This window comes from Schistocerca serialis, chromosome 8 (assembly GCF_023864345.2).
Source record: "Schistocerca serialis cubense isolate TAMUIC-IGC-003099 chromosome 8, iqSchSeri2.2, whole genome shotgun sequence".
Classification (NCBI taxonomy): Eukaryota; Metazoa; Arthropoda; class Insecta; order Orthoptera; family Acrididae; genus Schistocerca; species Schistocerca serialis.
In genome coordinates this window covers 365,428,392-365,455,875 of record NC_064645.1, presented here as the reverse complement: position 1 = coordinate 365,455,875, position 27,484 = coordinate 365,428,392, and the positions used below count along the sequence as shown (strand labels likewise).

The window sequence follows — 27,484 nt, the reverse complement described above, 5'->3', positions numbered from 1 at the left end:
CCATCGAAAATAATGCAAATTTTTCTGTATAATAATTAACACATAGATGAGAAATAGTAAAGCTGTCCTCAACCTAAATTTTGAATTACGCACTGAAATCACCAGCCATGGTCATACTTAAAGTGATATGCCTTTGGCTTCTTCTGTGACCTATGTGCTTACTACCTAGCCCTAACTACCTAGCCAGTTACAGATGGTGGACTTCAAACTGTAGTGCAACCCAGCATTTTTCACACATACAAATGAATGATAGACATGAAAAATAGGTAACTGACTGAAAAATCTTGAGGAGTGGAGCTCACGCCTTTGAATTTGTAGTCTGACACTTATTCACTAAGCCTCCGAGCTATACTAATAAACTGTTATCTAATATCATGTTACTGCTCCATATAACATTCAGGGGTCACTGCTGCAGCTCATTTTGAACGACTCTACACCACTGGCTACAAATATTACGAGGCAAAAGACTTACACAAACAGCATTAATAGAATGCCCAGGCACTTTAAAATTCTTTTGAAGCCATTTTGACTATTTTTCGACCTTGACTGTTTCAAAAAAATTTGTAAAATTTTTAACTAAGGCTACCAGTCACAAAATTTGTTAACTAATGTATTATTTATTGTGTAACATGTTTCGAAGGTATACCTCATCATCAGGCTATATGGCATTACAAAAACAATTTCACAATAGGATCATGTAGATGTTAAACAGTCTTTTCATAAATGCTGTGGTTATCCTGTGGAAGAAGGGAAGACCTAGTAAGAGGTGTTCCACAGGGCTCCATTTTAGGTCCCTTCTTTTGGTGTACATTAATGATTTCCCATCCCACCTTAGGGATTTTGAACCAGTACTGTTTGCAGATGACACCAGTCAATTGATTGAAGGGAATAAAGAAGAAAATCTTACTGCATCTGCAAAAGATATTACAAAAGTAGTGTCTGAATGGTTTACCAGAAAAAGGCTAATAGTTAATCCCCCCCCAAAAAAATGCTATTAACGAATTTCCACGTCAATCAAAATAAAAATGCACCACAACCCGTAATATGTATAGATAACTGAAACATTGGTGCTGTCACTGACACTAAATTTCTTGGTATTCATATCCAGGAAAATCTTAAATGGAGCACTCATATCACATCCCTAAATTCAAAACTAGCAAAAATGAGCTATGTAGTAAGAATTCTTTGCAACAATACTAGTGCAGTAACAGTTAGGGCTGTATACTTTGCTCGTGTACATTCAGTACTGAAGTACGATATCATGTTCTGGGGAAATATACACCAGGCAATAACAGTTTTCAGGAAACACAAGGCAATTATAAGAACAATGAAACTAGTGAGCAGCAGAAAACCATGCAAACCTTTCTTTAAAGATCCTACCCCTTCCCTGCATTTAATACTGGAAGTAGCCATGCATGTCAAAAAAAGTATACTGAGAAAAGAGAACCTTTTTCCTCAGAACAAAAGTGTCCATGATTACAGTACCAGGTCAGACAGTGACATACATGTTAATCATTGTAACACCATATTATGCCAAAAAAGTGTATATCATGCAGGAACAAAACTACACAACAGATTACCAAGACACATAAAATCTCTTCCTGACTTAACGAGCTCTAAAAAGTCTGTGACAGCTACCTTGTGAAAAACTGCTACTATTCAATCTCACAGTATCTTACGCAAGAAAAAATGTAATTTGTATCTTGAATTGTAGAAATAAGTTACAAATATGCAGCATTTAAAAAATTTTAATTATTAACTGTCTAGATCCAATTTGTTATAAAAATTTAAATAATGAAGGTCCAATATCCTGTGTATGATATATGTACTGAAAAAGAGATTTATATGGACAAATAAACAAAGTACACAACATACATACAGCCATTTAAACTGTACGAAATGGCCTTTTTTCGATGATGTTCCACTCACGCGGATGTGGGTTCTAAGGGAGAGGGTAAGCGAGTCATTCCAATCCCAGGACTGGAAAGACTTACCTTAGGGGGACAAAAGGACAGGTGTACACTCGTGCACACACACACATATCCATCTGCACATATACAGACACAAGCAGACATATGTAAATATACATATATGCTGCCCCATTTCGTGCTCTCCAGGAACAGACTGCTGGACACCAAACCAGCACCAGACATCAAATACTTCCACCCTCTGGGAATGTACACTAATATTGTCCGCTAACAGCCAACCAGGCACCTCTTTCAGTCTATCCTATTTCACTTCTCCCCAACATTCTCTCTCGCAGTCACAGATAGCCCTCCTCATAGTCTGCAACAACATTGGAGCTCTAGTGCTCCCAATAGCAGCACCTTTCTGTACAGGGTGAGCGAACTGCAACAGCCTTGGTGCCAAGATACAGTTTCATAGCATTTTAAATTGCTGCAGACACATAATGTCTCATGGTGGCACTATCTGCATTATATGGAGAGTTGCCGAGACAATGTGTATTTAACATTTAAGTCAGCCACCAAAGAGGTAATGCCTCATGTGTAGAGCACAACTAAACAATTTAGGGGGATTTTACAGTTATCAAATCCTATGCATAAGGCCACGTGGAAGGACCATGTCATCAGCAAACCTCAAACACCCTAGTCTTCTTCCTCCAATTTCGCCTTCTTGGTCATCTAATGAGCATTGGACAATCATATTTACCAAGTAGAGGTTGAAAAGTGTAGGTGATAAGTAGACCACGAATTTTTAGGTCGTAAAAAAGTGTGTTTTAGGCACCTAAAATAGGCTCCTTGAGTAGTTCATTTAGGCTATATAAAACCTAAAATGGGCTCTATTAAAAATTATGCAGAGAAAATAAAAATAAATTAAAATACACAGTGTCGACAATATGAACATCTTATTAGTCATTAAAAGAAGGAGAATGAATATTTACACAGTTACAGAGCACAGCAATCTACAACATTAATGTTGAACATAACTCCAAATATTTTTGAGTTCCTGCAAGATAAAGATCTCCGTAAAAAAGATGTGGCAATGGTTTAATTAATACATTCGTAGTTTCACATATTCTGACCATAGTTGGCTTCACAATAAATAACCAAAATCTTTTCTACGTTTTCTAGTGAAAAACTGTGGCGCTTGTCAGTCAGAATCAATTTATACGCTGAAAAACAACGTTCTACATAAATAGATGTGACAGGGGCGTACTTCATTTTCGGCACATGTTGGACAGGAATGCTGCAGTCAGGAGTGCTGGATTTTCCACTAACAAGGGAACCTCCCCATCGCACCCCCCTCAGATTTAGTTATAAGGTGGCACAGTGGATAGGCCTTGAAAAACTGAACACAGATCAATCGAGAAAACAGGAAGAACTTGTGTGGAACTATGAAAAAAATAAACAAAATATACAAACTGAGTAGTACATGTGCAAGATAAGCAACATCAAGGATAGCGAGAGCTCAGCAGCGCCGTGATCCCGTGGTCAGCGTGAGCAGCTGCGGAATAAGAGGTCTTTGGTTCAAGTCTACCTTCGACTGAAAATTTTAATTTTTTATTTTCAGACAATTATCAAAGTTCAGACGCGCACACACACACACACACACACACACACACACACACACACACACACACAAATCAACTTCGCTCTGTAAAATTCCAGGACATGTTCAGATTTGCTCGGACATATGCAGGATTTGACGGTCTACACACGGAAAAATTTGAAAGCGTTAAAAACATGTTTTGACAGAGCACAGGGAAAACTGTGTGACTGTGAAACTGTTGCATTCATTTGTTGCAGTTTATGTGACAAATTCTTATGTTTTCATCACTTTTTTGGGAGTGATTATCACATTCACAAGAAAACCTAAATCGGGCAAGGCAGAAGAATCGTTCTACCCATTCGCCAAGTGCACAAGTTAGGTGGGTCGACAACATATTCCTGTCATGTGACGCAAATACAGTCACCAGTGTCGTATAGAATATATCAGACGTGTTTTCCTGTGGAGGAATCGGTTGACCTATGACCTTGCGTTTTCGGTTCCCATTGGAGAGGCACGTCCTTTCGTCTACTAATCGCACAGTTTTGCGGTGCGGTTGCAAAACACAGACACTAAACTTATTACAGTGAACAGAGACGTCAAAGAACGAACGGACAGATAATAACTGCGAAAATAAAGAAATTAAAATTTTCACTCGAGGGAGGACTTGAACCAAGGACCTCTCTTTCCACAGCTACTCATGCTAACCACGGGACCACGGCGCTCCTGATCTCACTTTGCATTTGATGTTGCCTATGTTTCACATAGACTACACAGTTTGTATATTTTGCTTATTTTTTCATAGTTCCACACGACTTCTTCCTGTTTCCTCAATTGATCTGTGTTCAGTTTTTCAAGGCCTATCCACTGTGCCAACTTATAACTAAATCTGAGGGGGGGGGGGGGGGGGGGGGGTGCGATGGGGAGGTTCCCTTGTAAGTAAGTCGGCAGCTACACACAACTCCTCCAGGCCAGTGGTCTTCTGCAAAACCGTTTGCATTTTTGCCTGTACTTTTTCCCCTACTTCACCTGGCGCCTCATTAATTTTCATTTTGACTTCTTCAAGCAAAGAAATATTGTCGTAGATAGGCCTCCTTGAGCCTTCTAATTGTGAAATTATTCTTGCCATAAATGTGTAGTGGGCTCTAATGTACGATTATTCCCGTTTTAAAGAAGAATCTTTGAGTAACTCCACTGCTGCCATTCCGGATGCAGCATCCTCCGGTATATTTTCAACCACCTTCTGCACAGCTGAGAGATGCGTACTATAGTATTCTGCTGCTATCAGCCACGTGCCCCAGCGGGTGACGACAGGCTCTGGCGGCAATGGGACATCTGGAAGCTGTTCTTTGAATGCCTGTATTCTTGAAGGTGCCTTAACAAAAATCTTCTTCACCATAGCTATTACTTTATTTACTTTAGGAAATTGTAGCCTTACTTGCTCTGCTATGCGGTTGATCCCATGCACTACACAAGTTACGTGCAGCATCAATGGGTAGAATACTTTTAATAGTTGAAACGCTGCGGTCATATATGCAGCAGCATCAGAGACTGCCAGAAGAACCTTATTCTCATCCACTCCATTTGGGTATAGCACCTTAAGCCCATTGTTCACAAACTGTGCTATTGTTTGTTGGTTAGTTTTTGCAAGCTGTTTTGAGTAAATCAAATGAGCCCTGGATGGGGCATCTGGATCTAGCTTGCCAATAGTCAGGTTTGCAAAGTATCGGCCAAGACTGTCAGTAGTTTCATCCATGCAAACCCATGTACAAGATTCTCCAAGATCATCTCGGATTCTGTGCAATGCAGCATTGTAAGCTGAATCCACATAATTCTTACGTAAAGTTGGCTCTGCAGGAATAGACAGATGGCAGCACTTCTCAAGAAAACATCTGAAAATAGGGTTTTCTAGTTTCCGAAAGGGGATGTTTGCTGCCACAAGTGCATGACACAAATCACTGCAGAACTTGTTTCCTTTTTCTTTTTTTCGGAGGATTCACCAGATTTATTGGTCAAAAGAGTTTGCTTCAATTTTGACTTTCGTTCAACATTAGCTTTATGTGTGATTCCACCTGCATGCTGAGTTAAGTGAGATTTCTTACCACTAGAAACCTAATAGGAGAGAAAATGGAAATGAAGTTTAGAATCACATATAAAGAGTATTTCGTATTACTAAAGGATAGCGATAAAAAAGAATCCTAAGTGACAGGAAAATAAGAAGTCTAAGAAAAACATCAACTAACCTCCTTGTTGGATGCTTGGCAGAAAATAATTTTCCCATCTGTTGTATAATGCGGAAAATCTTGCAGCCACTGCCTTATATGAGTAGACTTTGAACTAGCTATTTTCGGCATGGCCTAGTATTCTCACACAGAAACTAGAATTTATTTTTCACTTAGAACGTCAGTAACACCTAACACGTCGGTCGATACACAATGTACTGATTTGTTTTCACTGGGAAAAAGTGAACGATGACCTGTTTTTTTCTCTTTTACTGCGGTGCATGGAAGCGGCAGGGGTAGTACCGTACTCGTTGCTGGACGTATGGCACCTGACAGATGGCCGCCCCTTCTGAACAAGCGAATGGAATCTACCGGTGCTTCAGATGAAAACATCTCACTACTGGCAAATTATTTTTCGAACCGGAAAGTTCACTTATAATACCTCTCACGAAACAGAGTAGTTTAATAGGACTGCCTGTAGACAGCAGCGAGAAAATGCGCGAAGGGCAGTAATTTAGCTATAGAGGGCGTCTACGATTAACATTGTGATTTTTTAATGCGTGTTCAGCTTAAGGCCTATGAAACTGTTTCTTTGCGAAAATACACAGCTGGCCAGAATCCTACAAATGAAATATTTTCAAATATAACATTTAGTACTCCCATGTTCGATTCTAATGTGTAACTCAATCTTTGACCGGTTCGCATTCGCTCACCGAAGTTAAGCACTGTCGCGCTCGGCGCGTACTTGGATGGATGACCATTCAACCGTGCCGAGTGCTGTTGGTAGTAAGGCACGCAAATGAATTTATAAACAGTCTCTAACGACTTCGCCTTCGACGAGACGTAAAGCCCTAAGTTTACTTCCTTTTTCTTTGAAAACACAGCCGGCCGGTGTGGCCGTGCGGTTCTAGGCGCTTCAGTTTGGAACCGCGTGACCGCTACGGTCGCAGGTTCGAATCCTGCCTCGGGCATGGATGTGTGTGATGTCCTTAGGTTAGTTAGTTTTAAGTAGTTCTAAGTTCTAGGGGACTGATGACCACAGATGTAAAGTCCCATAGTGCTCAGAGCCATTTGAACCTTTTTTTTTTTTTTGAAAACACAAGAACTCTATGTCAGATTAACGAAATAGGTACTTTTTAGGATTTTGATGCCGAAATAGGCAAAATTAGGCGTCAACGTCGAAATAAGCAATTTTAGGTCCCATAGAACTAACGGTATTCAGTTTAGTTAGTCATGAAACGCGTAAGTACCAACTTATATGCAAATTGGAGCTTAGGAAAAAAATAGGTTTTAACCTAAAGATCCGTGATCTATTTTTTACATATGAATGGTAAAACACCAATAAAGAGTATTTGGTATTAACAGGGATAGCAATACAAAAAAATTCAAAAAGATCGAAGTGTTAGGCAAATATGAAGTATGAGCGCATATCAACTAGCCACCCTGCTGCACGCTGGGCAGAAAAGTTTTTTTTCCATCTGTCGTATGGTGTGGAAAAACTTGGAGCCACTGTCTTATATGATGAAATAGGCACTTTTTAGGATATTAAAGCCGAAATAGGCAAAAATAGGTACTAACGTCGAAATAGGCTTTTTTAGGTCCTATAGAATTAACGCTATTAAGTGTAAATAGTCATGAAACGTGTAAGTACAAATTTTTATGTCAATGGGAACTCAGGAACAAAATAGGTTTTTACCTAAAATCCGTGGTCTAGTGATAAGACAGCATCCTTTTCTTACTCCTTTTCCTAGTCCAATCCAATTTGTACCTTCTCCTCTCACTTTAACTGAGGCTTTTTGATTCAGACATGATGAGTTTACAAATCTTCTGGTTTTCCCTCATTATAGTCGCCAGCTTGTCCCAAGCCACATTGTCAAATGCCTTTTCTAGATCGATGAAGCACACATAGAGTTCTCTTCCTTTTTCAATAAACCTTTCTCCCAAGATTCGTAGGAGCCCTATTACACCTCTGGTGCCCGTATTCTGTCTAACACCAAACTGCTCCTCGTCAAGATTTTCCTTTACTTTTACTTTTTCAAGTCTCTCATTAATTATTCTTAACATCACTTTGGCTGCATATGAAATGATGCTGATTGTCCTGAGCTCACTGCATTTCTTGGTTCCTTATTTTTTCGGTAATGGAATCATTATTGTTGTCAGATAGTCCTCAGGCCATTCACCGCTGTCACATATTTTATTATATAACCTCAATATTTCTCTTATTCTATCTTGGTTCAAGTATTTTAATATTTCTCTCAGTATCATATATGTACCTACTGCTTTGCCATTTTTCATTGCAGCTATGGCAGACTTCCCTTTTTCCATGGTGATGGTTGGTCCTTTCTCATCATCACTTACACTGTTCTGTGATTCAAGTTCCAGAGTTTCTGGCTTGCGATCTGTGTCATACAGGTCTTTTAGATATTTTTCCCATCTATGAAGGACATCGTCACGATCTTTGTACACTACCTCTTTGCCTTTACTCAAAATTTCCATAGTAGCACTTCCTGTTCTGTTTTGATCCCATGTCATAGTCTTCACTCTGTTGTATAGTAAGTCATATCTTCCCTTCCTGTCCAGTTCTTCAATTGCATCACATTACTCTTTTAGCCATTTTTTCCTAGCCCGCTCTGTTTCTCTTCGTTACAACACGTGGCACAATCTGAAGTCAGTTGGATCTCTTCCCTCAATTGACACCAGAACAACCCCTTTAACATATTAAATGAGATGTGCAAGCACACACACTGAGTGCACAAGGACATCCTTCTCATCCCTTGCTGTTGCTTCCCTAAGGGCCATCATTGTTTGCTGAACATTCTAACTGACCTCTACTTTTTTCCATTTACTTCCCCCAGGAACACAGCAGGCTTTTGAACAGGCGACATGTGTCTCACTGATTCAGTTTCACTGGTAAACAGCACCTGAAATCTGTTAGTTAGGAAGGCAACTGTAACACCATGAGTTTGTGCAGGCACCCTGCCTTCCCTGCACGAAGCCCAGAGATCTGCTACTGACATGCTATTCACAATCACTCTGATGAGTGGTGATAGGATTCTGTACTTTATATCATTTGATTTCTTTAATGTCTTTGGTGTCTAGTTATTTCCGATAGAGTGTTCTTTCTCACAATTAAGTCTACTGTTTCTTTAGGCTCTGGGATGTCAAACATGTTTACTAAATTCATTCCAAAAGTTCCTTCATTTATACTGAAATCCTCAAACTTAATTAACCCCTATTTTTGATCAATGAATTCACCTCTCTCTTGTATATCATGTTAAAATTTTAATAGCCTATGCTCACTGGATATTTTACACTGGTTTGAGACTGCCATGGCCGGCCTACCTTACTGGTTATTTAGCATGTTACACCCAATTACAATGTTAATTCCATACTATACAAATTTAGGGTATGGCCTTAGTGCATCTCAAATTATTGAATAGCTTTGTTTCCCGCATAATTTCTAGTATTTAATGTAAAATTTCTAATACAAACTTACTCTTCAAGAACATTCCAAATTTCTTGTTATTTGCACATTGCATTAACATCATTTGCCATGATTTAATATTTTTTCTTAACTCCTTACATGACATTCAGCTCCATTATCCAAGTTAAAAGGAAACATCAGGAAAGAACTTTCATCACTAACAAAACTTTTTTTATGCTCATGTTGTGACTCGCCGATCATTCAAAGTGCCGCCGTGCAATTATGTGCGTCCTCTACGTGCGGCGCTGTCTGCTAGCCATGCAGCAGCCGCTAGACTTGGACTCAGTGCTCATTCGAATGTTACCATGTAACACATGTGTGGCTTGTCAACTTGCTCTGTGACTTATATGTGTTGTGTCGTTTTGAAATATGTGTGTTCAACTTGACGTTATAACAATTGGCGACAAGGTAGTGGATTTTTCCTTTTCACCGTTGACCCACAGGTTTCCATGGCTACTGTCGAGCAACTATTGCAACGTCTCCTTGAACAGCAAACGCTTCTAACATCGGCGATTCACGTTTCTCGTCGTTGGCTATACCTTACGACGAGACGGCAGAAGACTGGTCTGATTATGAAAGACGTCTTCGACAGCAATTCTTGGCATTTCATGTCATGGATGAACAACCATGTAAGTCTCTGTTCCTTTCCTGGATTTCACCTCAAATGTATCGGTTGTTGTCGCAATTGGCTCCTCTGAAGGATCCTGCGTCTTTGTCGTTTGCTGAAATGTGCTCACTTCTGACTGTCTATTTTCAAAAGCAAACGCATGTGGTAGCCTCTCGTGTTGCCTTTTATCGTTGTCAAAAACAGCTGCATCAATCCTATCGCGCTTGGGCTGCTGAACTTCATGGCCTCAGTCGAAAGTGTCAATTTGTTACTGACGTTCACAAAGAATCCTATGCCGATTCAATGGTATGGGATGCTATTATCCGGTTGGCGCCCGACAAAGAAGTTCGGCAACGTGCCCTTCAGTTGGCAAATCCGACTCTAGATGAAGTACTCTCCATTGCACAGTCTTTTGAAATTTCTCACACCGCAGGGGCGCAAATAGAGGAGTGGGGTGATGTTGGGGAAATACAACCTCTTTGCACTATTGACGACGCGTGTGGCGCGTCCCCGCCAGCCGACGTGGCCGCAATGCGCTCCCACGCGCAGCCTCGGCCTAACCGTAAACAACCCACTAAGAAACTGCAGCAAAACCCCCGGCAACTTCCTTCATGTCCGCGGTGTTTTACAAAACATTCACGCGAGGATTGTCCCCAACGTTGGGCTGTGTGTCACAATTGCGAAAAGAAAGGTCATGTGTCTTCTGTTTGCAAATCTGACCACATACATGATGTTCATGAACATGACGCTGATTCTGATTCTGTGTTGTCTGTCAGTTGCACTTCTTCCCTTTCAGGGAAGTTATTCCTCATTGTCCAAATCCTTGGTCGAAATGTTCGCATGCAGGTGGATACTGGTTCAGCTGCCACTATAATTAATTCTCAGACGTATCTTCAGTCGAGTTCTCCACTCCTATCACCTGTCACTCGGCAATTACGGACGTACAATAAACAGAAGATTTCTCTCTTGGGACAATTTAATGCTGAGGTATCTTATAAATCCGTCGTTCGCACTGTTCTCATATATAAGCCGACCAGAGTAACGCAGAGAATCTTTTTGGTTTTGATGCCTTTCACGTTTTTGGGATCTCCATAGATGACTCTGTCAATATCGTCTCTGATGCTATTCCTTATGCGCAATTGGATTCCTTGTCGATGACATTTTCGCCCCTTTTTTCTCCTGGGTTAGGCCGTGCAATCGACTTTGAAGCTCATATCACGCTCAAACCTGCTGCTCGGCCCAAGTTTTTTCGGGCTCAGCCCATTCCTGTGGCCCTTCGCGATTGGGTCAAAAGGGAGCTGGATTGTCTCACTACTTCAGGGGTCTTGCTTCCTGTCACTTCCAGTTAGTGGTCCTTTCCTGTCGTTGTCGTTGCTAAGCCAAATGGTGATATTCATCTCTGTGGCGATTTCAAAGCCACTGTAAATGCTCAATGCCTCATCGACACTTACCCTATGCCCCGACCTGAAGAACTGTTCACTAAACTTGCAGGAGGCCAGTATTTTTCTAAAATTGATCTGTCGGAAGCTTATCATCAACTTCCTCTCGACGCTGCTTCCCAGCAGTTTCTGGTCCTTAACATGCCTTTCATCCTCTATCAGTACCAACGCTTGCCATTCGGGGTTGCTAACGCCCCTGCTCTCTTTCAGCGATTCTTGGAACAATTATTGCTCCCTGTCCCTGGGTGTATCAATTACATGGACGACATTGTTGTCACTGGCTCCACCACAGAAGAACATCTTCAAAACCTCCGCACACTTTTTCATGTCTTACAGACCGCTGGTCTTAAGTGTAATCTTCAGAAATTACAATTTTTTCAGGCATCTATCACGTACTTGGGGTTTCAACTCTCTTGGGATGGTATTCGTCCGCTTCAGCAAACTGTCGTCGGGATCGATGCCCTTCCTCGCCCTACTTCTGTTAAGGAACTGCAGGCCTTCTTGGGGGAAATAGCATACTATCACAAGTTTTTACCGTCTGCGGCTTCGGTGGCTCAGCCGTTGCATCGCCTGTTGCATAAAAACATGCCTTTTCACTGGTCCGCGTCATGCGATGCGGCTTTCCAGCAATTGAAGACTATGCTGAAACAGACCCCGTGCCTGGCTATTTATCGACCTGGACAACATCTTGTTCTTGCCACGGACGCCTCTCAATACGGGGTCAGTGCAGTCCTTGCGCACCGTTTTTCTGAAGGTTCGGAACAACCCATTGCTTGTGCCTCCAAAACGCTCACAGATGCCCAACAAAAGTATTCTCAGATTGAGAAAGAAGCTTTGGCCATTATTTATGCTCTTCATAAGTTTGGTGTTTTTCTCTATGGCTCCAAATTACATCTTGTTACGGATCACAAACCACTTGTCTCCTTGTTTCATCCATCAACGTCACTTCTCGACAAGGCTGCACACCGCCTCCAGCGTTGGGCTCTTCACTTGTCTCATTTCAATTATGAGATTCATTTCCGGCCGATGGCTCAACATGCGAACGCTGATGTACTATCTCGCCTTCCCATGGGTCCTGATCTGGCATTCGATAGGGACGAACTTTTGTGTTTCCACCTGGATGTTGCCGAGCTGTGGGTTGCGGACGGGTTCCCCATCACCGGGGACCGGCTGGCGGCTGCTACGAGTTCTGACCCTACCCTCTCCCGGGTTTTACGCTGTATTCACAAGGGTTGGCCAGATCGCCCGTCCGCTAAGACTTCTGACCCGCTGCGGAACTACTACGCTTTGCGCTACCGCCTCATGGCTAGGGATGGTGTTATCCTCCTTTCCACTGACAATGCTTCGCCGCGTGTTGTGGTACCTGCGTCTTTGCGTGCTTCGGTCTTGCACATCCTTCACCAAGGGTACTGGGGTGTGTCTCGCACAAAATCTCTGGCGCGCCGTCATGTGTACTGGCCTGGCATCGACTCTGAAATAGCACACATGGTCGCTGCCTGCGGCCCTTGTGTGTCACAGGCCGCCGCCCCGAAGTCATCTTTGTCACCATGGCCTTCGCCTGAGAAGCCCTGGGAGCGCATTCATGCTGACTTTGTGGGACCCTTTTTAGGTACTTATTGGCTCCTTGTCATTGACGCCTACTCTAACTTTCCTTTCATTGTCCGTTGCACGTCGCCTACCACCGCAGCAACCACAGGTGCTCTCGCCCGCATTTTTTCTTTGGAAGGCCTACCCTCTACTCTTGTTACTGATAATGGTCTGCAATCTGCTTCTTCCGAATTTGCAGATTTTTGTGCTCGTCACAGCATTATGCATGTCACGGCCCCGCCGTTCCATCCACAATCAAACGGCGAGGCTGAACGAGTGGTCCGCACATTTAAGGCTCAAATGCGGAAACTTCTGACTTCTTCTGCTGCTGATGATTCGCTTCTCCAGTTCCTGGTGTCTTACCGTTTCACCCCCATGGGCGACCACAGCCCGGATGAGCTCTTACATGGCCGACAGCCCCGCACGCTACTTCATCTTCTGCGGCCTTCCACCTCACGGCCGCGGGTGCCTTCACTTGGCCGGTTCACCGCCGACAACCTCGTCTGGGTCCGGGGATATGGCAGGCGGCCAAGATGGAGTCCGGGCCGTATCTTACGACACCGTGGCCGACGCCCGTATGAAATCCAGACGGACACGGGTGTTGCAGTGCGTCATTCGGACCAGCTTCGGCCTCATGTGCCGGCAACGCCTGTTCCGAATGCCGCTACACCACCTTCGGCTCTACCTGACGCTCAGGATCTTGGCATCTCTCAATACTCAAAACGGAGCCCTCTCACCGTCATCTCGATGCCAGTACAAGAACGGACGCCACCAGGAGACGTGCCCATGCAGGAACCGGATGACCATCCTCTGTCGGAGCCAATCTACTCGCCTCCTCCTCCTACAGATGCCGACACATCGCCCATGTCTTCTGTTATATCAACTGGACTTGCCGCAATGGGTAGATTGGTGCATGGGGCACCAGCAGATTCGACCCCTACGTCTCCTGTCAACTCGACCCGTTATCATCAGGGACACTTACGTTCATACGGGAAGCCTCCTCCTCAAGATTTTACAGCCAGTCAAACAATGCCTATCGACGTTAGCCATCTCCAGGCCACCTCCATCAAGACCAGTGCAACAATTTCAAAGGGGGGAAAAGTGTTGCGACTCGCCGATCATTCAAACTGTCGCTGCACAATTACGCGCGTCCTCTACGTGCGGCACTGTCTGCCAGCCATGCAGCAGCTGCGCCACCTAAGCAGACAGCCAGGCAGCGGCCGGTAGACTTGGACTCAGTGCTCATTCAAATGTTACCATGTACACATGTATTGCTTGTCAACTTGCTCTGTGACTCATATGTGTTGTGTCGTTTTGAAATACATGTCTTCAACTTGACGTTATAACAGCTCACTTATAAAACAAACATTATTGATCTATAAAAGTGTGTCCATACCATGACTTTTTTTTCTATTCAACTTGCACATGCACATTTGCGAATGCATAATTTCTTTGAACTTGACTGTACGTGTACTAGCGCATTGCTTCCTGTGTTCGGTAGTAACTTCTTGCGCTGCTTAACAGATGACACGGAGCTGGGGTTGATGTGTGTTTCATAATGTAGGTGTTGGGGTTATGCTTTAAGGTGATTTATGTGTAATTATGTCTGTTGACTCGAAAGAAAGCACTCCGAAATTTGTGGATGACTACAGACAAAGAGAAGCCATATGAAATGCCGCACCTGAAGGTTATTTGAATAAAATTTGAGATATGATGCCCTGAGCATTAAGTATTAGATAAAAAGTCTCCGGTCATACTACTGTACCAAATAAGGTAAATCTCAAAGAAGAAAACAGAGAAGAAACCAACAAATTTATAAGAACAGCATACTGAAAGTGTAGACACATATCACTGTTGTAGTGACTTAATAGCCCAACACTGAGGAGCCCAACATCTGTACAAAAGAAATGATGGGATGGGGGAGTTCCTCAATGAACTACTGCAAATTGAAATTAAGGGCACTGATGATGCAAAAAACACAAAATTAGAACACACATCTACCGTTCTATTGGACTCCATTCTATGGATTTACCGATTTTGTCAAATCAGACAATGATAATCTACATGTAACATTTTTTTAATGAAAGGTGTGTAAAGAACTTTTTATAAAATAAAACACAAATGATGTGCTGAAAGTCAGTTATCATCACATAATGGTTTAGAACTTCCCTAAAGCATTTCACGGTTTCAGAAATAATCACTGAAATTCTTTGCTTTGAAATGAGAATAAATGGCTCAAACTGGTAAATAAGTCACCAGCTGCTATGTAACAGAATGTTAATTCAAGCCTTACTGCTGCTGTTTCACAAGCAAAAAATCAAAATTCACATTGTAACCTCTTCATGAAATTTGCAAACAAAGTAACACCATCACTTTGCATTTATTGTATCTCTTAATTAGAATCTCATTTCCCACAGTAACCTTCATGTTTTCTTTTCCTGTCACTTTTTGATCATAATAAACGCAGATCAAATTGCTGAGCAAAACAATGAAACAATTGAAAATCCAGGCTGTCATAATGACAATATTTTAAAAAGGATAGATTGCTACGCACTATATAGTGGAGACACTGAGTCACAAACAGACGTAACAACAAAGACTGCTAAATAAGCAAACTTTCAGCCTAAAGGCCGCCTCCTGAATTAGAAAACATTCACGCAAACATAACTCTCTCTCTCTCTCTCTCTCTCTCTCTCTCTCTCTCTCTCTCACACACACACACACACACACACACACACACACACACACACACGTGAGCACTGTTTCTGGCTGCCAAAGCCGGACTGTAGGCTTCAGCACATGATGTGAGAAGCAGTCTCACTACTGGGTTGGGTTGTTTTGAGAAAGGAGACAAGACAGCGAGGTTATCAGTCTCATCGGATTAGGGAAGGACGGGGAAGGAAGACAGCCATGCCCTTTTAAAGGGACCATCCTGGCATGTGCCTGGAGCGATTTAGGAAATGAAGCATTGGTGGAAAACAAGGCTTTGTAGTGCTGGAGTGGGAACAAGGAAAAGTAAACAGTTCTGAAAACACACTTGACATCTTGGCAACAAATAATCCTGAGTTAATAACAAGCATCAAAACAGACACAGGGATTAGTAAACACAGGGTTGTAGTAGCGAGACTAAATATCGTAACACCCAAATCCACGAAAAATAAACGAAAAAGATACCTATTCAAAAAAGCAGATAAAAATTCATTTGACACCTTTCTGAGAGACAATCTCCACTCCTTTCAAATTAATAATATAAACGTAGACCAGATGTGGCTTGAATTCAAAGAAATAGTATCAGCAGCAAATGAATCCTCCTTGGTACACAAAACAGGTCAGAAAATGGTTGCAGAAAAAACGAAACAAACACGCCCAATTTAAATAGATGCAAAATCCTCAACATTGGGAATCTTTTACAGAAACTTCAAATTTAGTGCGAACTTCAATGCGAGATGCTTATAATATTTTCCACAACACAACTTAGTCTCAAAACCTGGCAGAAAATCCAAAGAGATTCTGGTTGTATGTGAAGTATGTTAGTGGCAAGAAACAATCAATGACTTCTCTGCACGATAGTAATGGAGATACTATCATAGACAGTGCTGCCAAAGCAGAGTTACTAACCATAGCCTTCTGAAATGACATCACAAAAGAATACGAAGTAAATATTCCAGAATTTGAATCAAGAACAGCTGCCAACATGAGTAACGTAGAAGTGTATATCCTTGGAGTAGTGAAGCAACTTAAATCACTTAATAAAAGCAAGCCTTCTTGTCCAGAATGAATACCAATTAGGTTCCTTTCAGAGTATGCTGACGCATTAGGTCCATACTTAACAATCATATACAACTGATCATTCGATATAAGATCTGTACTCAAAGACTGGAAAGTTGCCCATGTCACACCAATATTCAAGAAAGGTAGTAGGAGTAATCCACTAAATTCCAGGCCCATATCGTTAACATTGATATGCAGCAGGGTTTTGGGACATATATTGTATTCGAACATTATGAATTACCTCGAAGGAAACGGTCTATTGACACAGAGCCAACATGGATTTAGAAAACATTGTTCTTGTGAAACACAATAGCTCTTTATTTGCATGAAGTGTTGAGTGCTATTGACAAGGGATATCAGATTGATTCCACATTTCTGGATTTCCGGAAAGCTTCTGACACTGTACCACACAAGCGGCTTGTAGTGAAATTGCGTGCTTATGGAATATCGTCTCAGTTATGTGACTGAACTTGTGATTTCCTGTCAGAGAGGTCACAATTCATAGTAATTGATGGAAAGTCATCGAGTAAAACAGAAGTGATTTGTGGTGTTCCATGAGATGGTGTTATATGCCCTTTGCTGTTCCTTATCTATATAGACAATTTGGGAGACAATTTGAGCAGCCATCTTACGTTGTTTGCAGATGACACTGTCGTTTATCAACTAATAAAGTCATCAAAAGATCAAAACAAATTACAAAACAATTTAGGAAAGATACCTGAATGGTGCGAAAATTGGCAGTTGACCCTAAATAATGAAGTGAGGTCATCCACATGAGTGATAAAAGGAATCCATTAAACTTTGGTTACATGATGAATCAGTCAAATCTAAAGGCCGTAAATACCTAGGAATTACAATTACGAGCAACTTAAATTGGAAGGAACATACAGAAAATATTGTGAGGAAGGCTAACCAAAGACTGTGTTTTATTGGCAGGACACTTAGAAAATGTAACAGATCTACTAAGGAGACTGCCTACACTACACTTGTCCGTCCTCTTTTAGAATACTGCTGCGCAGTGTGGGATCCTTACCAGATAGGACTGACAGAGTACATCAAAAAAGTTCAAAGAAGGGCAGCACGTTTTGTATTATCACAGATATGGGAGAGAGTGTCACAGAAATGATACAGGATTTGGGCTGGACATCATTAAAAGAAAGGCGTTTTTGTTGCAATGGAATCTTCTCATGAAATTCCAATCACCATCTTTCTCCTCCGAATGTGAAAATATTTTGTTGACACCAACCTAAATAGGGAGAAACGATCACCACGATAAAATAAGAGGAATCAGAACTCATACAGAAAGATATAGGTGTTCATTCTTTCGACGCGCTATACGAGATTGGAATAATAGAGAGTTGTGAAGGTGGTTCGATGAACCCTCTGCCAGGCACTTAAACGTGATTTGCAGAGTATTGATGTAGATATAGATAGGAGAGTGAAGGACAATGACTGACTAGGTTTGAGACCAGGAAGGTAACAGGAATGTAGGATATGTTGCAGGGAGAGTGCCCACCTGCCCAAATCAGAAAAACTGGCGTTAGCAGGAAGAATCCAGATGACACAGGCTGCGAAACAGTCACTGAAATGAAGAATGTTGTGTTTCAACATGCTCAGCAACTGGGTGGTCCAGATGTTTCTTAGCACAGTTTGTGTCCATTAACGCTGACAGACAGCTTGTTGGTTGTCATGCCCACATATAATGCAGAACAGTGGTTGCAGTTTAGCTTTTAGATCACAAGACTGGTTTCACAGGTAGACCTGCCTTTAACACATTGGAAGCAAACAGGTCTGCAATCCAGTTAATACACGGATCCTGAGGAAATTTGCTACAATTTATAATTTTTTAATAAACTTACTAATCCACTTACCTCTTTAGGCAGTATACCTGCTTAACCTTCGATCCTTCCTCTTTATGAATATGTATATGTGTTTAGCACAAATAAATTATACAGGGATTTGTAGATATCACTCTAAAGACATCGGTTTTCAGCATTCTTATTTTTCCCAAAGTGGACTAAATTTTTTAAGTCATGGGGACTGGTAGGCTATCGATTTAAAACCACTTGTCAGCAGGAAATACTAAATGCTTGATTTGTAGGTAAAGTGTTTTACTGTGAAATTTTTTTTCTCTCATTTTTACAAATTAGAGAAGTTCTCTCAGGTATGAAATCTTTCAAAACACTCTGAAACACGAAGGTCTGTGTTAAATGGCTTACAGTAGTATCTGATATCTTTCCTTTCTACCTTTCCCGAGCTTTCCCTTGTTCCCAACAGACCTTGTATCTTCTAGCTGGATTTGTTTTCCTTTCTGTTGGTGGTAGTCTCTCAGGAAAATGAGGTGCTGTGAGTCTGTTTGCACTTGCAACTCCAGATGCTGAATATGTGTCTTCATTTAGTTCTACTCCTGCTTTTTGAACCAATTGCTTTGATAATTTACAGATAAAATCTGCTAATACACACTTTTTGGATATAACTCTTCAGCTGGTCTCCTCTGTTAACACCTGTTTTAGACTAGCTGTAGTCTAGTACAACGTCTAGCTTTACTGCCTCAACATATCCACTCCTGGATTTTACACTGACATGCAAAGCATTCATCTCATGCTGTGTTGACAACAAGTGTACATCACATTTGTCTTTCGATTTCAAGCAGAGATGTCCTTTGCAACACACTGTCATTTCTCCTTTCTTTAGTTTTTGATTTATTAGGTCTCTAGGCAAACCTATCCTGTTCTTCATCACAGTTCCAACTCCCAATGTATTTATTTCCAATAGTTATTCAAGGACTGCAGGACTTGTATAAAATCTGTCCATTTATATCATATGTCCTCTGTCCAAATAACAGGAACTCAGCCTTAGGAGCAGTGATTTGACAGAATTGTCAACATTTCCCCCAGTATACACTTTAGCACTGCACATGTAATCTGTTTGACAACATACAGTTTTATCCCATATTTCTCTGGTTTGTCTTTCATATAAACATGGATTCCAATTCTTCCTCGAAAAGGACATATTGCTTCATCCACAGTCAGATTTTGTGCGGGATATAAAACTTACCTGCATCTTTCTGTGAATAAGCCCCAAACAGGTCTTATTTTATGCAGAGGGTCATGGTCTCGTTCTTGTTGAGGTATCCATAGTGCATTATTGTTCCCATGCAGCATCCTGAATATGGCAAAAATTCTGTCTCGTGACATTAGCTGAGATGCAAATGATGAAGCAAGCACAGTGCCTTCAAACCTATAATCCCAAAGTTTAGGTTTCTTTACAACACACATATGCAAAATGATTGCAAAAAATTGATATACTTCATGTATCCTCACTACTCTCCACTTCCTCCATAGAGATTTTGGTTTGATTCTGTTCTAACAGCGAAGTTCAGAAATAGTATCACTAGTTAACTTTACTTTTAGAAACATGCTGTAATCAAAAAATTGCAACGAACGGTCTAGTTCTGTTGATAGTGTATTGACAGGAACCTGAATTCCACCCATTTCTTCAAACAGAGGCAACTCAGGGAGTGCATCAAAATGACACCATTCATTATGAATGGCAGGTTGGTGAACTGAAAGACAAACCTAGCTAACAGAAACTGATGCATTAGCTTCCTCATACTCACTACCATTGTTTCTATCAGCATATTCACTATCAGTCATATTTACTATCAGTCTCATTTACTATTTATACGCTTTTACACACAGGAAGGATGCACACAACAGCACAACATAGCAGCCGACATAGAACAAAACAACCTTCAACAACATTCCGAGCATGCACGCAATTCACCTAACACTGGCACCATTCACAAGAGACTGGCGTGCGCTAGCCATTAAGACTGCACTTACGGCAAGCCACACAATTAGTATCGCCACTTACAAACATAAAACACGCGTTTAAATCACAAATAAATAAGTTGGAAGTGAAGAACCTATGACATACGACAATCACATTTTATGGTTAAAACATAGTGAATGTATCTAGGACATCCAACGGTTTCAATGTGTTAATGGGATAGGTGATGCTTGTGACTGGACTGGAGTAGGTGGTGGTGTGTGGATGTAAGAGACAGATCCTGCATCTAGGTCAATTACAGGGATATGAGTCACGAGGAAAGGAGTTGGGAGCATGGGTCGTTTAAGGATGCATGAGGATATTGTGTAAGTTCAGTGGGTGTCAGAATACCACTGTAGGAGGGGTGGGAAAGATAGCAAGTAAGACATTCCTCACTTCAGGGCACAGTGAAAGGTAGCAGAAACCCTGGCGGAAAATGTGATTCAGTTGCTCCAGTGCTGGATGGCATTAGGGCACAAGTGGAATGCTCCTCTTTGGCTGGTCAGTGGGGCTTTGGGAGGTGGTGGGTGATGGGAAAGAAAAGGCATGGGAGATCTGTTTCTGTACAAGATTGGGAGGGCAATTATGGTCTGTGAAGGCCTCAGTGAGACCCTTGATATATTTCAAGAGGGACTGCTCATCACTAAAGATTCAACGGCCATGGGTCGCAAGGCTGTATGGGAGGGACTTCTTGGTATGGAATGGATGGCAGCTGTCACAGTGGAGGTATTGCTGGTGGTTGGGAGGTATGAGCAGGTTTGATCAGGACAGAGATTCTTACGTAGCCATCTATGAGATGGAGGTCAGCGTTGACAAAAGTGGCTTGTTGGCACGAGTAGGACAGGTGAAGTGAAAAGGGGAGACGATGTTGGGGTTCTGGAGGAATGTGGATAGGATACCCTCATCTTCGATCCAGATCATGAATATATGATTATGGAATCTGAACCAGGAGAGGGGTATGTGATTCTGTGCGGTTAGGAAGGAATCCTCTAGATGACCCATGAATAGGTTGGCATAGGATTGTGCTACATGGGTGTCCAATGCCATACCCTGGATTTGTCTGTACATGTTTTCTTCGAATGAGCAGTAATCTTGGGTGAGGATATAGCTGGGTATGGTGACCAGGAAGGAAGTTGTAAATTTGGAATCCGTTGGGCAATGAGGAAAGTAGTGTTCAATAGCGGAAAGGCCATGGGCATTAAGGGATCTTAGTATAAAGGGAGGTGGCATCAACAGTGACGAGCTAGGCACCTTGTGGTGAAGGACCAAGAACTGTTGACTGCTGGTGGAGGAAATGGTGGGTCTCTTTTATAGAGGAGAGTAGGTTGCAGGTAACAGGCTGAAGGCGTTGATCTACAAGAGCTGAGATTCTCTCGGTGGTGACGCAGTAATTGGCCACAATGGGGCATCCTGGGTAATTGGGTTTGCGGACTTTAGGAAAAGAGAGAGAGAGAGAGAGAGAGAGAGAGAGAGAGAGAGAGAGAGAGAGACGCTGGGGAGAGTTTCTGAGATGGGGCTACGATTTAGGGGGAGACTGGAGATCCTGCTCGGTTTCTGGAATGGGGTCACTGTGGCAGGGTGTAAGTGGATGAATCTGACAGCTGGTGGACTCCATCTGCCAGGTAATCTTCGTGGTTCAAAACAACAGTGGTGGGGCCTTTGTCAGCAGGTAGGATTGTAATGCTGGGATCAGTTTTTTGGCAGTTATTTCTGCAGATGTAAGATTAACTTGCATGTTGAGGGATATGGGGAATGATGGTGACCGAAGGTTCAAGGTTAAGAAATTCTGGAAAGTTAACAAGGGATGATTAGGAGGCAACCGTGATCCATCCTCACTGCATCATTGCATCCTTCAACAAAAGACAATTTCCACAAGTTTCATCAAAAGTTCAATATTCTTCACATGTCTGCTGCCTGATCCATTACTTGAATTCCACGCTGAATATTACAGTGTTGTCGTGAAAGATTGTACTGCATTTTGATCTATTTTACCTTACTTTCTCTGTACATTTGATATCTGAATGATGCTCAAATTTAACATTCAGCTCCACTTCATGTTCCAGAGTCATCTTTGCTCTTGCAATTTGATAGTTCCATGTAAGATGTTCATCAGAAGCAAGTGAATTTATGATTTTATGGTTTTACTTCAATACAATTTCATTTTACCACATAAGGATCTGGAATTAGCAGGACCTGTCCCGTGTTTCAATCTAAATACTCTAGCAACTTCTTTGAACTGACTACTCTGAAAATGTTCTTGTTCATGCTAAGCCATAATCTTCCTTGGGGTTCACACGTAATGTGGCCTCTATTAGTTACATCCATGGAAAACTAACTATCATGTTCTGAAATGTTTGGCAATACACATGATCAATGCTGCACCTTAAATGAGCAGGCATTACAATAGGTACTTGCAGCACTGTGGAACACAGTTTGCTTGTAACTTCTTGACAGTTTAAAACAATGTTAAAGTCAAAGACTGGGACCTGAACCTCTGCTATTCATAGGCAATCTTTGTAGAGGCTGAATTATCTAGGCATGCCAAAATAAGGATGTGGGTTTGAGTCCTAGTTAGAACACAGTTTTAGTTGGTCCAAATGGTTATAAATAATGCACTCTGAGCTGCTGAATGCAAGATTCAATCTGTGTATTTTGTCTGGCTCATCTGTTGATCTAGTCTAAATTACTATGTCCTGTACCCTACTGTAGATAAAGCAGAAGCATCACATTGAGTGACCTGTGTGCTCACACAGACAGCTGCATAACAATGAGTTCCTCGAGTCAAAAGTTGTTAAGTTAGTTAACTAACTCATGTTTCATTACAGTACTATTAGAATGTACTGTTGGGAAAACTAAAGTATAGTGTTACCTTTAAACTGCACATTCTAATACTCTTCAGAGAATCATGCGTCAAAACATAAATTATTTCCAGGTATTCACCAGAGACAAAAATTTCTGGATATTCTTCCACCCAGGACTTCAGTTTTTCACAACAGAAAAGTCTGATCTTACTTGAACAGTCCCTGCAAACACAGAAAGTCATGAGAAAAACACAGAAGCTATTAGATTAATTTTTTTTAATGACTGTAAACTTAATACACAAAACAGCATCATGTCCCAATTAAGTAGAACTTCTCACTGTTCCATACAATAAATTCATATTTCTAAAAAACAATATTAAATTTACTTCACGAAAAAATGGGGAGGAGAGAGAGAGAGAAGACAAGAAAAACATTTCTCTCTCATTCTTTCTTAACACAACACACAACTGATTACAGCCTGAAAAATGTACTGTGGTGGATGAAATTGTGCCAATGTATTGCTTAAGAAAATTGTTCTATTAACAAGAAAGCAAAATTAAATAAATATTAACATGCTTCCACAGTTTTCATATTCTCATTTCATGTAACAACAGAAAGTAATCATATTTCTGACAATGAACTTATTTACTGAAATTTTTACATGAGAATGAGGTTCTTAGATGGACAAGTACTTCAGAAGATTTCTCCTTATGCACTGTATTCTCCTTTGACAATTTCTCCCAGTCTTCAGTAATGTCCGAGTCCCTTTGTTAAAACTCTTCAGCCGAAAGACCTGAGACAGAAGCAAATAGGCAGTTTGTCAACAACTGGCCACGAAAGCCTTCACTTTGCTCAGCTAAAATGTTTATTAGTGCAGCAATGACTGGGATCTCTCCACCACTAGGATGTTCCTCTAATGGATTCCATGAAAAGCAGTTGGCGTCCTTGTGTTTGTATCCATTTTTGTATACTACTGTGTCATCATATGCTTGAAGCTTTGTGCTCATCTTGCCAAATTGTCCTGATGAATGTTTCAGCATTCAGACAGCACATATAACTGATTGTTTGAACAACTCTAACACATTTTTCTCAGCAATCCTTGGCAGACTTGCAGAATATACCAGAAGAGTAAGTCATAAATCTATCAGCATCTTCCGAAATTTGCATCAGAACTGCACCTAACGTGTAGCCACTACCCATCAGTGTGTACACTACTGGCTATTAAAATTGCTACACCAAGAAGAAATGCATATGATAAACAGGTATTCATTGGACAAATATATTATACTATAACTGACATGTGATTAGATTTTCATGCAATTTGGGTGCATATATCCTGAGAAATCAGTACCCAGAACAACCACCTCTGGCCGTAATAATGGCTTTGATACACCTGGGCATTAAGTCAAACACAGTTTGGATGGCGTGTACAGGTACAGCTGCCCATGCAGCTTCAACACGATATCACAGTTTATCAAGAGTAGTGACTGGCGTATTGTGACTAGTCAGTTACTCAGCCACCATTGACCAGACGTTTTCAATTGGCGAGAGATCTGGAGAATATGCTGGCCAGGGCAGCAGTTGAACATTTTCTGTATCCAGAAAGGCCCGTACAGGACCTGCAACATGTGGTCGTGCATTATCCTGCTGAAATGTAGGGTTTCACAGGGATCGAATGAAGGGTAGAGCCACGGGTCGTAACACATCTGAAATGTAACTTCCTCTGTTCAAAGTACCGTCAATGCGATCAAGAGGTGACCGAGTCGTGTAACCAATGGCACCCCATACCATCACGCCGGGTGATATGCCAGTATGGCGATGACAGACACACGCTTCCAATGTGGGTTCACCGTGATGTCGCCAAACACGGATGTGACCGTCACGTTGCTGTAAACAGAACCTGTATTTATCCGAAAAAATGACATTTTGCCATTCGTGCACCCAGGTTTGTCATTGAGTACACCATTGCAGGCACTCCTGTCTGTGATGCAGCGTCAAGGGTAACCGCAGCCATGGTCTCCGAGCTGACAGTCCATGCTGCTGCAAACATCGTTGAACTGTTCGTGCAGATGGTTGTTGTCTTGCAAACATCCCCATCTGTTGACTCAGGGATCGAAATGTGGCTGCACAATCCGTTACAGCCATGCGGATAAAATGCCTGTCATCTCTACTGCTAGTGATATGAGGCTGTTGGGATCCAGTACTGCGTTCCATATTACCCTCCTGAACCCACTGATTACATATTCTGCTAACAGCCATTGGATCTCGACCAACACGAGCACCAATGTCGCGATACGATAAACCGCAATTGCGATAGGCTATAATCCGACCTTTATCACAGTCGGAAATGTGGTAGTACGCATTTCTCCTCCTTACACGAGGCATCACAACAACATTTCACCAGGCAATGCCAGTCAATTGCTGTTTGTATATGAGAAATTGGTTGGAAACTTTCCTCATGTCAGCACGTTGTAGGTATTGCCACCGACGCCAACCTTGTGTGAATGCTCTGAAAAGCTAATCATTTGCATATCACAGCATCTTCTTCCTGTCGGTTAAATTTTGTGTCTGTAGCACGTCATCTTCGTGGTATAGCAATTTTAATGGCCAGTAGTGTAGTTCCATCTTAGTATTTCCATCAAGAAGTGCTATGACTGGAGATTACGTCTGCACCTTTTTAAGGACACAACAATATCTTTCTTGGACCACATTCCAAGAAAATCTGGCACCTCCCAGCACCATGTCTTGTAGCAGCCATGCCTTCCAATTGAGATCCTTTATGAAGTACAAAAAAGCCTCTCACATAGTAAACGTACTGAGGAGCTGGAAAATCTTATCGGGCTCTTACTTCTACTGGATTAAGACAGACTATTTTTGTGAACTTGGTGCCCCAAGATTTTTATTTCTTCGGTAATGAGAAGCACTTTCTGGGATTCAGGCAAAGACCTGCATCATGGATACACTTCAGCACACTTCTCAAGGGGCTTAGATTCTTTTCAAACATCTTCAAGAAAACAACAGTGTCTTAAAGATGGCAAAGACTTCTTATCCCTTTGAGGTGAAACAGATTGTCCATCATCCATTCAAAGGTGGTGGAGCAAGATTCTTTATTAACGATATTGAGCTGGCCTGCTTGGACTAGTTTTGCTGTCCCTATGCATACATTTAGGGAGGAGTTGTTGCTTTTAATTACAAACTGGTGTCTCAGAGCTCTCTCTGTCTGCTCGTGATGGTTATGAGTGTCACTGGCATATAGCTTTGTTTTCTGTCTCACTGATAACAGGGAGATAAGTGCATTTTCAATGACAGACACCTGGCCCGAGTAAATGATGTGTAAACTTACTGGAGTAGCTTAGTCAATAAAGATCTTCAACTTTCCACAGTTTGTGATGCTTGAAATACATCTCGTCCAAAGATGACGTTATAACAGAATTCTCAAAAACTAACGAATTCAAAGTTCTTGTTTTGTCATTGCTAGTGGTGCCTTGACAAATTCATTGTTGTTGATGCTGGTAATGTTACTCCCAGAAATTTTCGAAATTGTCACCCACTAATGATTTTCATCAGTAATGCTTTATCTCCTTAAATGGTCAACTTTAGTTTCCTCACTTTGGTGGCTGACAAAATCGTTAAAATCTGTGTATGGGAAGAATGAACTACTTTGGCAAATTGAAAGGTGAACTGTTGTTTTCTTTCATTACAGTAGCGTATGACATACCTAAGGCACAGTGTAAGCATATCAGTGTGTTGTCCTCTTTCTCCAAATGTGTATTTCTATACACAGCAATCAAACTGGTGAGGGAGCTGGCTATATTGTCGTGGGTGAGAAACTTGGATGTTATCTGTCTACTGTAGGATAAGTCCAGCATTTCCGACTCCATTTCTCAATGTTGTTGTGCATTGTAGAGCAACATACCAATAACCAACAACCTCCTCCTCAAAGTATTTCCCTGGCCAGATTTGACATAAACAGAAGACATAAATCCTCACTTCTCTTTTCCAGCTATTTGGCATATTTGCAGTGCTAGGCCCTGGTGGTCTTCCCTGATTGTAGTCAGTACATTTGGAGGCCTTTCATACATATTTAGGAGGACTCTTCTCCAGTGCAGTTCCTCCACTGATGAAGGCCACAATTATGGTGACTTACTAATGTGCACATGGATCACTGAAGGTTTTGCATGTATTGGTATCTTGGCAAGCACGTACTGCTGGGTATTCGAGTACCTACCCATGAA

At 41.6% G+C, this 27,484-nt stretch overlaps 1 protein-coding gene across 1 annotated transcript in view; it reads right to left on the bottom strand.

Moving 5' to 3' along the window:
• The window catches only part of LOC126417020 (cohesin subunit SA-2-like), a 486,856-nt gene that overhangs the window by 311,765 nt on the left and 147,607 nt on the right, over positions 1-27,484 (bottom strand). Inside the window, exon 5 of the mRNA XM_050084909.1 lies at positions 23,318-23,471. Within this exon, the coding sequence (XP_049940866.1) occupies positions 23,318-23,471 (154 nt within the window). The remainder of the gene's footprint in view (positions 1-23,317; positions 23,472-27,484) is intronic.